General features: G+C 43.5%; 1 protein-coding gene across 18 annotated transcripts in view; it reads right to left on the reverse strand.

Annotated features, from left to right (window-relative positions):
- Positions 1 to 294: 294 nt before the first annotated feature.
- Positions 295 to 15,430, reverse strand: part of foxp1b (forkhead box P1b) — a 152,104-nt gene continuing 136,968 nt past the window's right edge. For all 18 annotated transcript variants that reach the window (XM_053432026.1, XM_053432069.1, XM_053432121.1 and 15 more), the window contains 9 exons: positions 14,393 to 14,480; positions 13,019 to 13,102; positions 8,805 to 9,009; positions 8,545 to 8,621; positions 7,795 to 7,896; positions 6,792 to 6,913; positions 5,881 to 5,950; positions 5,528 to 5,694; positions 295 to 2,928 (listed from right to left, as the gene is read on the reverse strand). In XM_053432026.1, the coding sequence (XP_053288001.1) occupies positions 2,784 to 2,928; positions 5,528 to 5,694; positions 5,881 to 5,950; positions 6,792 to 6,913; positions 7,795 to 7,896; positions 8,545 to 8,621; positions 8,805 to 9,009; positions 13,019 to 13,102; positions 14,393 to 14,480 (1,060 nt within the window). In that variant the 3' untranslated portion in view covers positions 295 to 2,783. The remainder of the gene's footprint in view (positions 2,929 to 5,527; positions 5,695 to 5,880; positions 5,951 to 6,791; positions 6,914 to 7,794; positions 7,897 to 8,544; positions 8,622 to 8,804; positions 9,010 to 13,018; positions 13,103 to 14,392; positions 14,481 to 15,430) is intronic.

The following is a 15,430-nucleotide window of genomic DNA, read 5'->3' on the forward strand; positions in this document are numbered from 1 at the left end:
TGTCAGGCTACACATGCTGAGAATGTTCTAATCTACCAGCGCTGGTCCTCCTCTCTGAATACCAAATAAACCAGCCTGCATGATGACTAGGGGGGGGGGGTGGGGGGGAAATTGTGGATGAGCTCGGCCCCCGTTCTCACGATCCGAGCCCGGCTGTGACTGACCCATCCCACATCTGCCTGGATATTAAATACATCTTCTGGAAACCACAGATTGCCCCTTTTTAGTTAATGAGCGGTGAACACAAAAATAAAAAGGATAACAATAACTGCCATAAAGTACCTTGTACCCAGCTTATTAGTTGACAGGAGTGTTTTTTAATATAAAAAGTAATAAGTTGACAGAAACTAAACACAATCATAAAGTCTTCCCTCATAAAGACACTAAAACCCCTAAAAAGTGGCATACAATCATTTCAAAGGATACAAACATGTAAAGAAAGAAAAATGAAGAGAAACAACAAATCATTGTGTGGTCCAGTTGAAGTATAGAATCCATTTCACATTGTTCTCTGCAAAGCTTTTCCCATTTGCCAGTACATTTTTTTTTCAGCGTTATCTACAGTACACACCCTTGATTTTGCGCACAAATCTGTTCCTGACCAAAAAGCTCCCTCTTTCCACTCACTGGCCCAAAGACAAAAAAGTTTCCCTAATTTGGTCATCATCATGGAGTCAGACTGTCAGCACCTCCCGGTCAGATTTGGTCACTGCCAAACGCAGCTTGTCCTGTCCGGGACGCCCCCCTTTGGTTCTATTTTGTCCTTTTCTAATAAAGGTGAATGAGTTGGAGGAGCTTGGCCCTGGATCCAGTCTGCCACCGGCTCGACCGCAGCCGCTGAGGTCGTCCAGCGGGAGAGAACGGAGGGGACATATTTGGCCTATCTGCTATTGCATGGAACACACAACATTGACTTTGTAGTTTATCTTTGGTAGTCACAGAACACGATAATAAAACAGATGAACAACAACAGAAAAAGCCAAATAAAACATAAAATGATCATAATAATACTAATAATAAATACAAATTTAAAAGTGGTTGATTGCAGTCTTGAAATTCATGGTCTCTTTCAAATTTGACTATCTATCAAAGCTGGAATTTTTGCTGCTGCATCATAAAACCACATGTGGAAATCACTCAGTTCAAAGTGGACTAGAACTCATTGGCTTTTTTTTTTTTTGGGGGTGACACTTAACGTCGAGGTATCCACACTCTCTAACACGGCATGTACTGTACGTCCGGGCGCTTTCACGGTGGCTGTCAAATGCTGGAATGTGCAACGTTTTCGGTCTTATTGCGAGTCTCTGGGACTTTGTTCCCTTGAAGAAGAAGGAGACAGGGGCATTTTGTCATGTGCATTTACATTAACAATCACTAAAACTTAAAAAAACGATCAGACCAAAGCGCAAGATACAAAATAAAACTACGTGGGAAATTATCTTCAAGCTCTGAATGAAATTACAGAGTGGAAAAAGCCAGACATAGTTTGATTAACAATGACGGTTGTGTTCTGAAATCACAATTAATTGGTGGAAATCTTTATCTCGCCGGTGCACACCTGACATTTTCATTTTACATAATAAAAAAAAGACCCCGGAGCTTGTAAGTGATCAGAAATTGTGTTGCGGCTAAGCATGCTCTGTGGCGAGGGCTGTTTTAAAGTAAAGGATAAACCATAACCTGCATGATTTCTCTGTCATTCATTCGCATCTTAAATTAAGCTTCATTGATGCGTGGAGAGAGCCTTCATTATGAGTAGTGCATCGCCAATGGACTTCATGAGGAGGAAGAAGAAGAAGAGCGGGTGAGGGGTGGGCTACATGTCAGAGCGGTGACTTTTTTTTTTTTTTTCATTTCCATGATGATATTTGGAATAAATGACAGAAAAATACTGCTCGGTATCAGACATTCTGCTTCATGTGTGTGTGTTTAAAAAAAGAACAAGGTGAAAAAGAAATCATAAACATTCATCATCAAGTGCGGACCACACAGAATCTCCACAGCATGGGCATGAGGTCTGATCAGTTTACAGAAACAAAAACAACAACAAAATAGATGCAACATCCATATCAGCATTGAATGATGAAGAAAAACACATTACGTTGATATTTTATAACCTCTCACCCCCAACACAAAATACACCCGAATAAAAGCAACATCCCTCCCACCCCAGATGGAATCAAACCAATGAGAAGTGTTGAAGGCAGTGACAATGAACAGAAGTCTGCACTCGCTCTCCCTCACACACACCTACGCACACGGTGTAAATTAAACGTCAGTCATTGTCCGCTCTCTCTCTCCTCAGTTTGTGGTAAGATGTGTGTGTCTGACAGAGGGAGAATGGAAGAGAAGAAGAGAGATTGTGGGGGTAGGTGGGGGAGAGACGCAATCCCTCTCGCAGTCCGCGGAGCGCAGCGTGTCCTGGCTGCGCGGCAAGGGTCTGGGTCGGAGCGCGAACGCGTCGCCCCCCCGTACCAAACAAGTCCATCCGACCCATGGGTAGAAAGGAAGATTGCTTTTTTTAAGCTTTACTTAAACCAAAAGTACAAAGGAATCAGAAAAAAGACGCCTCGTGTGGGCTGTATTCTGTGTTTCTGTTTGTGTGTGTGTTTTTGCTATGTATTGTAATGGCACTAAAAAGTTGACTCGGAGACATTTGAGAGCTGTCATCAGTGGCTGAGACTGCAGTTCAGTGTTTGTTATCTGCGGAGCGCTTCTGTCTCCCAGATGACCCAGACTGCCTCGGCCTCTGAGGCTGGGGAGGGGAGGGGCCGCTCTTAGCCTTACAGCATGTCATCGTGGCCCTGGTCGTCGTCATAATCTCTGTGGTGATCGAAATCCGGACTGTGATTGGCAGTCGTTACCAGGGAGAGGGGCCCTTCGTGGTCTTCGGGGTCCAGTGGTTCCTCCTTAACGCTGATGTGATGCCTGGAGGAGGAGAAGAAAGTAGACATGTAGCTCCAGTTCTTCTTAACTTTGTTACGTACCCATTTTTTATAACACACGCCAACTCAAAGTGATACAGACCTGAGCTGATTCTGTTTATAAAGAAGGAAACAAGGGAACAAAAACAAATGTCTGGATACGGTGAGACTGTGAGTGGGGGCCTCGGCGGTGCAGATGATAATTTCAGCTTTCTTTTGAGGTATTCCAATCCTGGCAAAGCTGCAGGCTTTTTATTTTCATGGCAACCGACAACAGGGTATTCACTTAGAATTGATAAATGAGGAAGATTAACAACGTGAGACGAGGAGAGAAGAGAATGGACTCTGCAGAGCGAGTGGGCTGCCGTTGTCAGCCTCCTGGTGGCTGTGGATCAGTGGCGCGCTGTGTGTTCCCCTTCCTGCTCGTTAACATGCACAACCTGCGAGGCGGGTCTCCAGAGGACGACCCCGAGCCGGCTTCTATCATTAATCAACTTCAAGCAAACACAGCGACCAGACACCGCCATACATGCTTTAAACTCTAGAATTAATGCGAATTTTCAACCAAGTGTCAATAAGGGAAGAAAAGCGCTGGCAGGAGAGGCGCGAGGAGAGCGGCAGCGGCGCACTCGGCACAACACTGTGATAAGAAACAGAGCCCTTATGAGAATAATAACGCTGTCACTTGTAAACAAGGCAAAAACATGAGCCCCCCCCTCCCCTCCCAGCTTACAGCCTGGGCAAAAGAGCCACTAAAGAGATGAGATCTGCCAAATTTCTCATTACAGAAACAGAGCAGGAATAAAGCATACGGGGAGAGGAGGCCTGGCTGTGGCTGAGAGGAGGAGAGAAGAAAAAAAGCATTACGAGCAGCTGCAGGGGACTCGCCGCTCTAACCTGCGGTGCCAGGCTGCCGTAGCGGAGGTAGAGCGGTGTCAGGATGAGGCACCGGGCTCATTTACTACAACAACAAGGGCGAACTGGCACATTCTTCATCACCAAAGCCCACATTTGATTTATTCACGCCGGGATGTCTCATGTAATTTGCAACTGTTGTGATGGAGACGCTCGTATGCTAATGAGCTGACATATTGTGGCGTAAATTATAAAAAGGGGGGAAAAGTAAAGTCAGCTTTTCTATCATTTTCACATCAAAGTAACTCCACAAGTGCTGTTGCCTCAGGTCTCACTCTGTGGCTGCAGGGCAGACATGAAATTGTTATTATTATTCTATTGAACTGCATGCTGATTCTACACTTTGCTTATAATTAGCCTTCTCTGGATACCTAACTCTCTGGTTTGGGAGAAGTGCACTGGGTTTTTCTTTGCAGTGTTAAAAAGCTGCGTGCTGTCCAGCAGCAGCACACAGGCACATGTGGACAACACATGTTCCTCAGCTAACACAGTGGTGTTGAACTTGTACAAGCCAGAGCACCACAAAAGAAGAAGAGGGATGTGTGAGGAGACTTCCAGAAACGCTGCTACTGTATGTAACACTCAACGCTCAATCCGAGGGCATGAAACATGAAACAGCGGGTATGTTTTGTTAATAAGAGAATAAAGTTCTTTAAAAAAGCTAAAGAAAACAGTTTGATCTCATTTTGTACTTGCGTAAAGCTTATAGACATAATTATGGAGAAAGAGTTGGTGTGCTCTATCAGCCTAAAGATAGAAGCAGAGGGGCAGAGGGAGAAGCAGGCTGCCTTTAGGCCAGCACACCCATCCTGTCTCTGCCTTTCCTGTTCCACAGCCACGCTCAGAGCTATGTTCACAGTGATTAGGGATGGCACTTTTCATCCATTTGGCCAGGAGCTCATTACTGCACCTTTTTCTGTTTTCAGGCAGAATTTCCCCCAAGCTCAGACGTTTTTCAGGAGGCCATCCCCGAGTCTACACATCGGTGGTCTGCCCCCACATCTGGAAACGATGCAGCGTGTGCTGTATTATTTTAGGCTTCAAACAACTTAGCAGACACTCCTATACAACAAGTGAACGGGGAGCTGCGGTTTCCAGGCCGACCGCAACTTTCCTACATGAGAATCTTGGATGATCTCCTCCAGACTAATTATCCTTTTGTGTTGCTTTTCTTTCAGCGGCTCAGAGGCGTTTCTGAATGTGTTGGGGCTCATGTTGCACCGCGTCGGAGCCAACAGCTCCGTCGCTCTGCGTTCTGGCATTTTATAAATATTTTAACAAATTGGAATGTTGATTATGGCGAGACTGACACAGACAGCAGGACACATAAAGGAGAGTTCATAAACTCGCTCTTAGAATAACAGAGGGGCTCCTGCCTGGTGATGGAAGCTTCGAAGAGGTGGAGTTTCCCTTTCTGCACGGAGGCCAGCCACAGTTCTGGCCATGACCCTTCACACGACTCCAATATCATCCCTCGTCAATTTATTTATTATCCTCTCTGGCATTGTTTCTCTTTCATCTGATGCCATGCATTAGTTCATTTTAGTGCCTTTTGGGTGGGCACTGCAAAGATTTTCTGTCAACATCTATTTAGAGTGTTATGTCTCAGGGAAGTTGAAACTCTTTCTCTTTTCTTCTCTTTTCTTACACAAACTGTATTGGTGATAGAAAGCGTGTGTACCACTCACATAGCTGGCAGGGGCGAGCGTCCTGGGCTGCTGTCACTGCCGTTGCTGTTTCCATGGTCCATCGCTCCATTCATCTCCTCGCGGATGGCGTTGGCCAGGGAGTTGAGGGTAGGACTTCCAATGGAAGCAGTAGTGTATAGAGGTATGTTGTTTTCTGCCATTGAAGCCTGAAAAGCAAAGCCCGAAGCATTAAATGTGAAAAGGAAGAGAGCTGTCAGCACTTCCTCAGTCGCCCATCACTCTTCTCATACCAGCACATTCCCTAAAAACAAAGACTGGGACACTGGACACATGAAACGAGGGATTTTCATGAATTTTTTCTGACTGAGGATGAATTCACATTCGATTTTTACCTGGAAGGCAGCAGAGAGGGTCGGACCATAGCCCAGGCTGGTCTGAATGTTCTTCACTAAGGCTGGACTTCTGCAAAGAGATGAAATCAAATTACAGCCACAGACTTGTGTCTCACCCAGCATGCATTGCTCAGCTACAGTATCTTATTAAATAAAAATAAATCAATGCACTTTGTATAAGAGCTAACTACATTTACAGTTGTAGTGATATTAAAGCCATAGTTGTGAGGTGTTCAGTCACTTGACGACATCACAACTATCACCATTTTACATTGCATGGGAAGGAGTTGATATTATGAAAGCATGATGGATGGCAAGCGCAACACACAAAGCATGATGACAACACAGTGGATGTGGGGGGGGACATGCAGGTGGGGCGGGGAGGCCTCTGGAGTTTGGAGGCAGAAGTGCTTACTGTACGAGCAGCTCGTCAAAGTTCTCGTCAGCGGTGTATTTCCGAGGGCGGCCTCGCTGTATGTGGCGGCCGCGCTTAAACTCCTCATCATCAACGGTCCAAAAGGACCCAAACTCATCCTCTACTCTCACAAAGCACTTATGCAGGGATAGGTTGGTGCGAATGGCACCCTGGGAAAGCAAAGCAGCAGCGGGGAAGGGGGGAGGCAGGGGAGCCAGATGCAGATGCAGTGATGGACAGGACAGACAGAGGACGCACACACACGGACAAACACACGACACAGGGAGGAGGGGAGAGTGTGAGGATCAAATTGAAAATAAGCCATTGTGGGTTATGAGCCATCACCAAAAGGCTTCTGAAAAGCATGAAGGGGAGGCACCCAAAGCAAGCAGGGACTTTGGACGTTACGGCACACAGACAATGAGATGGAGCAGCAGCAGCCTCTTCAGTCAGCGGTGAGACAGATGCTAGTCGGCGCTAGAGAGGCTGAACCTACCCACTGATCTTTTGAGGCCGTCTCTTTTGGAACTCTAGTTCGTCGACTGTCCACACAGCCCCTTTTACGTTTTCTACTCGCACAAAACACTTGTGAAGACTAAGATTATGCCGGACTGCATTCTTCAGTTGGTGTGAAGAAAAAGAGAGAAAGAAGGTTTCTATCAGAACAGTATATATGCCTGCATGGGAAAAATATGTCAAACACAGTCTCTGGTAGAAACCTGAATTTAAAACAAATAACACAGAATGCTATTCGCATTAAATGATCCTTGAGTTTCAGAAGACTTTAACAACACATAAATATTTCTTGGTCTCCATGGCAATATATTATTCCCAAAGCGGCCTTTTCTGATCTTTCAGAAAAAATTGACAGTGTGAGATGCTGAAACTTAACCTTAAATTCTCAATATTTGACTCAAAAAAAGATCTGGTTGAGTCGGTATTTCCCTTCATTATGTGTTCAAATAAATATGAAAAGTTTAATTCCGCATCAAGATCCAAAACCATTTTGGCAAAGTAGAAAGTCGGCCTGCACGTATCATCCCCTTATGCATGTTTATATTATTTCATGTTATACTGTAAGTGCGCGTGTGTGTGTGTGTTTGTGGTCTGATAGAAAACAGAGTGTTCTCATGTGAAGTGTCAGGGACTCAGCCTGGAGTCTCTGGCAGAGCACTGCGATGTTTAACTCATGCCACCCACCAACAGAACATCCCCACATTTTACAGGCTGTTCGTTTTTTCTTTCATTTTCTTCTTCTCTCTTTCTTTTTTTTATGCAAGAATTCACATATTGCTCTCCTTGCGTGTTTCAATGTGCTCCATATGTTTGTTTAAAGGGCGGTTCATTTGGACAGGATAAGAGGGGATTGTTATGCATTTGTGCAAAGGTTCATTTCTGAAGGTATTACAGCAGGCTATCATTTAATTCTCTCTAACATCAACACAATGTCTCCTTCTCTGGGTTAGGTTTGAAAAAGAAGAGGGAACAGCAAGAGTTACCTTCCACGTCGCTGCGTTGCGTCTAAAATATGCAAACATTCGTGTGAACCAGTTGTAGATTTCGTTTAGTGTTAGCTGCTTTTCTGGAGACTCCAGAATTGCCTGGATGAGGAACAGTGACAGAAACAAACATTTACAATTTTGCTCCCATCACAAAATGATCAATAATTCAGAAGAAGCGTGCAGGTTTGTTTGTTCTCTTGAGGAAAAACACAGACAACACTTGGGAATACTGTCTCCTTGTTTATAAGAGTCTTCAGAACTTTTGAGTCAAAACGGCACATTTAAATATATTTTCTTTTTTGTGGGTGTAAATGAAGGGCGAGCAGAAAACATATCTCAGGCAGATTACACGGCAGCAATTACGGCCGGCTCAGATTAATTCCTGAGATGCCAGATTACTGAGGCCAAGCGATAATTGACTGGCCATCTTAAAACAGGTTCATCTCTACTGTTGTGTGAAATGAATTTGGTGATAATCACGGACACTGAAACGCTTAATCGAATGCAATTGTCGTATCTGAGTGTTTTTTTGAATCCCACATGTATTCTTTCACTCATTTGAAGACGGTTAATCATCTCCTCTGTTTAAATTGTGTTCAAAGTGTAAGAAGAAGCGAACAGAGTAACAAGTTAACCCGAAGCAGTTTGCGACCTTGTGAACAGCTGCTGTATTTCTGAGGGCTGCAGGATGTTAAATGTTCTTACTTTATAAATTATACAGATTAAAAGCTCAAGCTAAATTCTTACCTGTCTTATTAGCGAGGCGTACGTGAACGGTGGTCTTACTTCTGCGTTCATGTAAAACTCTTTGTTCTGAATGATATCTGTGTAAAGGGACCAAACAGAAACTGTGTCAACGGAAACATCCAATCAGAAGCTGATAATACAAATTATAGCAACATTTCATGGCTGTGTGTGTTTGTGTGTGTACACTTGGTTATGTGGTTATTAAGCTGGACTGATGAGTGTGCTGTTCCATGTGTGTATTTGTGTACATCGCACAGTACCTGGAGAGATGGGCATGTTGTACTTTTCCGAGTAGCGCCGTCGCATGGGGCCCACGCTGTGGAGGCTGTTGGCTGTGATGACTGAGTGGGTCTGGGATAGGGGTGTGAGGGGTGTGGTGGGTGTGGTCGGTGTCTGGGGCAGGCTCAGAGGCGGGGAGGCCTCATGGGCTGACTTGGACAACGTGATGCTGGACACAAGGTTGAGCTGAGGAGAGGAAGTGAGACCAAACACACACAAACACAAACAGACAGCAGTTCAGTTAGTCCTCTAATTACTCCCATGTCTCAGACAGCTCATTGACTATGCATATCTCCTCTCTTATTGCAGGCAGGACCTGAGATGATCCATGAACGTTTGCTCAGTGTTTGAAAAACAACCCTGGAGCCCCACTTTCACTCTCCACCTCCTCCATTCTCCACACTCAGCTCTCTCCTCCCTCCCTCTCCCTTGCTGACACGTCAGGCCTGCTCCCAGCTTTCTGTTTCGCCGCCTTTGTTTAGTCTTTTGTCCCGTTTGGACAACACCCCTTCCACCCACTGTGGCTCTGCAGCACGTTAACAAGTGAGGGCTGAGTGGCAAAGGGAAGACGGGGCGACCCAAACCGCTCTGGAAAATAACAGTGAGATTCTCTCCTACCCCTGAGCCACCCTGCTAATAAGGCAGCCAGAAGAAGACGCCAATCTGGGCTAATTACAAGCTGAAATTTTATAATGAGGAGTCTAATTAGGAGCTGTTTACAGAGGTGATCTGATGATTAACTACTGTATCTGATTGACCTCCATCATCAGGGCCACAGCGGCCATGGTAAAGATGGCCTCGTAGTATTCCCATGGACAGCCCTATGTAGAGAATATTTGGTTTTACCACTTAGGCCTGCGTGTGAGGACGGGATGGGCGGGCTGAGGAGAAGGAGGGATTTAAGTAATAATGGCTACAAGGTAAACTAATTATGGCAAGTGCTCCAAAGGTACAGCATGGCTTCCAGCAGCTGTGGCGGCTCGGAGCCAAGTGCCAAGCCTCCGTACTGAAGCAGCAGTCAAGTGGAAAATTCTCGCCTGACCCCCTGCTCCAGCTATTAATTGGCAGGAAAACTAATGACACATATACATATTCCCGCAAAATTGTTCTAATTGCTAATTTGCCGAAGGAAGGCAGTTTTCAAATTAAACATGACTCCGGACTGTGAGAAAAAGAAAAAACAAGAATACCCAAAGAGGAGTATAGAGAGAGGGAGGACAGTGTAGCACTCTCTCATCTTTGACAAGTGTTGATTACGAGGGATCAGATGTCTAATTTCTGCTGATGATGGTGGGGAGGTAATGGTCGTTTTTAACATCTGACTCTACTTAAAAAATGCAGAACCCATTTATAACTAATCACATTATTAGCACTCATCACCAACAGGTCTTACAGAGATATCAGAAATATAAGACGGAAAATCCGTAGAATTGACATGGCACTGTCATTACTATATTTCCTTCTTTTAGTTTATTTTAAACATATTTTTATTTAATAAAAATAGACATTTCCTAATAGTCATCATGACATTTGTGTTTTCTAACTCTCCCTATTTAAACAGACGTGTGTTCAAGTCCTCACAATGTCCGTTTATGTTTTGGAGGATGAACTCTGCCTTTTTGGCATCGTCTGCCCAAATAAATGGATTTTTGCTGGGATGCACAAGCGCAAACTACATCCTCACCAACAGTAGCCGAAGACGTGTTATTCTGAATCACGAGCAAAATAAATCACACTTTGCTCTTGCGTGTTTCTGACACAATGCTATCAATAGAATGGGGCTGCGGTGTTGACTTCTCTTCCTGTGGATTAGCAGGCTTTGTTTCATGTTTCATCCATATTCCCTGGCCATAAACACAGAGAGGCTTCAACAATAGGCCAGACAGGCTGGTAATAGCCTTGCCTTTGTCTGCCTCACCATTTGGGCTCACTCCAGTGCCTAGACAAAATGAGACTTCAGACTGAAATTAATTAAATGGTAATTGGTGATCTAATTATACTGGCTTTGACTCGGCAAGCTGCTAAAGAAAATAAACAAAAAGTCCCCCCTTAATTATGTATGGCGCAAAAGGTCAGATTTCTGACAAGAATGCTTAGTGACACCGAGCGCAGACACCCAGCCACACACACAGGCAAATACAACACACACACACACACACACACACACACACACACACACACACACACACACACACACACACACACACACACACACACACACACACACACACACACACACACACACACACAGACACGTACTGCTAATGTGGCACCTTTTGTTTTGATCTCCACCCACTGCCCCCATCCAACTCAGAAGAATAAAATGAATCCCATTCATTTGACGCTGGGCATGCACAATATCAGTTTGTTTGTCTTTAATTATAACTAAATGTAAACCAGCAAATTCGTTTGAGCTCCTTTGCTTTGACAGCTGGCTACTTAAACATGCCTTTATTATATGCAACAGCAGAAAAGCAGAGCTAGCAATTACTGCAGGAACACAGTTGTTTCTTCTCCTTCCTGTCAGAGCACAGAGAGACTTTCTTTCTGCAGCTACTCAGAAGAGGGTTTTTTTTGGTGGACACCTCCAGTGCCACAATCTCACTAAAGCCGCGTTGGGGCGGTTGGCTTGACCTGTGCAAGTCCACCACTCACCCAGCTGAAGCCAGACATATTTATCATTTCATAGCAGCTCCCAGCAGGCAAAGCGGCATTGGGGAAAAGGGAGTCTATTTATTTGAATAAAAATCCCAGCTTGCCCCCTTGAGAGAGCTAATGCTGTGCTCTGACACAGCCATTCTCACAGGCCCCGGGGAGAGAGGAGAGGTAGCGAACTCAAGATGCTATCTGCCGCCCCTACCACTTTTCATATACAAATGTCCCTGTGTCAGAGCCCTCGTTTTGCACTCTAATCTACACCATCAGTGTGTGTGACACGGGCGCAGCTTTAACAGACAGCCTATTGTCGACATCTCCAGGCGCTTTATGTTGACTGGCTGCGCTGTGTAGAGAGCACACGCAGCCTCCGCCCGTCAATAGCCGCCTCTCTGGGTGTAAATAAATGATCCAAGCTGCACAGTGTTCAGAGACAGGACTCCTGCATGCTCAGTGTATTGTGCATGTGCGTGATTTCAGATTCACTCCCTGCAGTAAAATGATCTTCACACATTTGGCTCTGAGAAGGAACTGTCACACAGACTGAAATATGGTGCAGAGGCCCCTTCTTAAACATGACAAAATAGCGCAGACACTTAAATGCCATATGTTAAGCCCTTGCTCCTATAGGAAAGGGATTAAGCAGTGAGCTTTATGGCATGGTATATATTAGGAGTGATAAGCATGATGCTTGGAATATGTCATAAAGATAATAAATTGATTTGCTATTACATTTATTAAAGATTTATTTGTTCACTTCTAGTATATTCCAGTGAATCACCAGAATACAGCATATAATAAAGACTTTTGTTCACAACCTGCAAGATACTTTTTAATTACATTTGTTCACTGTCCAAAATGTTTAAAGGGCAATCGGAAATTTGGGTCTTAACTCTAATGCCAAACGCATATATAAATAAAAAAGTTAAAACTGAAAATGTTAAACTAAAGTGAAAAATGCTGTTGTTATTTTTCTTTTTTACCTTGACCCTTAGGATTGCTCCTTCTGAAGAAGAAATTATTTAATTCCTGCCAACTTTTACAGATGAGAATTGAAATGTCTCCTGTGAAAATTACCAGGTGCTACTTCCACCTATAGTACGTTTTATTTAATATCAGTTACCAATTTCTGTCTACATATCAGTCTTTAATATTGTGTGACAGGGACATATATTGCTATTAAAACCACTACAAACAGTAAAACATTGTATTATATAATACAATATAATACCTGCTATCTAATATTATCATTTCTATTTTCCAGTGCTCTCTCATCTCTCAGACTCTTGTTCTCTGAGGCTGACGAGGGGGCTGTTACACAGTGTGCATTCAGTTCATCACAGACACCAAATTGAATCTCGGATGTCAGCAGATGTGGTCCAAACAATATTTACTGCCTCCCTCCAGAGAACAGCTGTTTTTATTTAGCAGATAAATAAGAAGATGGAGGAAGGGATTAATGAATACACGTGTGCCAATTAAGACAAACAAAAGGATGGGGGAGGGAGACAGAGAGACGTATGACAGGGTTGCTGCTCACCGGCTGTGGGTTGGCTTTGGGCTCCGTGGACTTGACATGAAGGTGCGTCATCATCGCTTGCAGACGCTCTTTGTCTTTCGATAGCTGTAATGAGGAAAGAGAACATGTTATTAATGAATTCAACATTTTGATTTTTACACTTAATTCATTCCATACATCCCTTTGCGGTGATGGATCTTTCTCAGTGAGTGTGTTTGAACAAATTGATCTTTTTGCTATTGGGACCGTCTAATTATTTGTTTCTAAAAAGGTTTTTAGATCTATCTAACTAATGTTTCCAATTGAAGGTTAAAGTATGTGGCGTCTCATTGCCAATAACAAACCCAGACCCTTTCTACCTGTCTGAAACTCTGAACCGTGTTAGCTGCCAGCTTAAATTATGGTGATAGGCTGCATGCAGAGGAAGTCTGTCTCTGATAAACCTTCGCTCTGTCCCCCTGGATAACACAGCATCAGAGCAGAAATAACAGGATGTTGGTGCGGTGTTATGTTTGAGAAACTCTACTCTCACTGTTTAAGGTGAACATTCTGTAAACCACAACTGCTTTATAGTCATTATCAAGTCATTTTCTGAGGGGAATTATGTGGCTAATATGTGAAACCACAAGTGAATATTGCATGAAATGTGGAATACATTACATTTGATCTTTCTTGTATTTGCTTTGCAACAGTAGAAGCCACTAATTAATAAAAACAGAGGAACAGTTGGTTTTTATTTCCCCTGAAATACTAATAAATAAGTGCAGTCTAACATTAGCAGAGTGGTCATGTTCACCATTTAACCCAGAACCGTCACACACAGACACACACATGTGACTCAGTGGCCGTTATAAAGCCTCTCTAATGGAATGACAGTGAACCTTTTTCCATAAGTGCGTTCTTAATGCACAAATGCATATTTTTCTTTCTCAGATGAAAAAAGACCACTCAAGACTAATAATAACTGACAAAGTAATAAAACTACTGATTACTGCATCAACAGTTTTCTATAGTGGGCTACAATAACCTTTCTGTTCTTTTAACTCACTCTGCCGAGTCATTTCACTGAGTGTTTTATTGTTGGTGCCAAATAGTTAAAAGTCATAAATAACTTTAAAACCCAGTAAAATTCAAAATGTAATTATCTCCTCTACTTAGCCCCGGGTCCTTCATATATCTTTCCTCGGCTGCATACATAACACATTTTTAATGACTGGTTACTTGCAAATGTATAAAATTATTTCATTCCGCTCCCACCACCCACCCCCGCCCCACATGTGAATGACCCCCATGGCTGATATCAGATGGACAGGGAGGGGTTCGGCAGACGCTGAGGAAGTGTCAGGAGAAGACGACACATAAATATTTGGGCCAAAACAAACGGCGAGACAATACCTGCAGCTCCAGCTGTTGTACGACCTGCATTTGCACTCGACACTGGGCCGTGCTCCTGTCATCCAGGGCGTGCTCATTGTTAAGATGCCTGGAAAAATACAAAAAGAGAACAGACAAAAACTGATGTCAATTTGACTTTCACCTTCTGCAGCCTTTTAAGATTGGAAGAAACAAAAGGCCCTGCGATATCGGCTTTAATGACGCAACCTGGTAATTGAGTAAAGCAGAGTGCACAGAGAATATGTGGTATCACTTAGGACAATATCATGCAGAGTTTCAACATAAAACAAACAGCATATTGCAAAGATTACACATACAATGTCTGCAGAGCCAGAAGAAACACTTCTTTTACCGTACGAGAATGACACTTAATATTTCATGACAGTCGTGTCTGCTTCAACTACAGCTCACAGATAAGAAGAATGATTGAAGAATTTCAGGTTGGACTCCTTTGCTAAATTATGCACCACTTCCCTGATGCCATTTCTCCTCGTCGCAGGTTTCAACTGCCACTTACTGAATCAGTCCTGTTGATTTTGTCATTAGAATTAAGGCCATAAAGCCAGTCCAAACACAGAGGACAACAGGGCGAGGAGATGGGATCTGTCACAAACTTGAATTATGGATATAATTATGCGTGATTATTTTATACAGGGAAGATGTTCTCTTTTCCTGTACATTTATAACTAATCTAAATAAGTAGCTTGCCGGGACGCAGACAGGTTCTTTTTTCCCCTGTGATTTATATAAAATGGTGGAGATAAGGTTCACAAGTGAAGGAAATATGATTGGGGGAATTTTATCAGTCGCCGCATGAATTACTGTTTGAAAATGCTTATGCAGGGGCATTTCATTAATCATTTAATCATAATCCGAGCAGGATGTTTGAACTGATTTCACAAATACCCTTTCATTTCACTACTTCATTATGCTCGCTAATGGATCCAATATATTATATATATCATAAATTATATCACATCTTCGGTGACCATGTAGGTCACTGTCACCAGGCTGGCGCCGGCAGATGGGGGAGAGGTG

The sequence above is a fragment of the Pleuronectes platessa genome, chromosome 2, assembly GCF_947347685.1.
Source record: "Pleuronectes platessa chromosome 2, fPlePla1.1, whole genome shotgun sequence".
Classification (NCBI taxonomy): Eukaryota; Metazoa; Chordata; class Actinopteri; order Pleuronectiformes; family Pleuronectidae; genus Pleuronectes; species Pleuronectes platessa.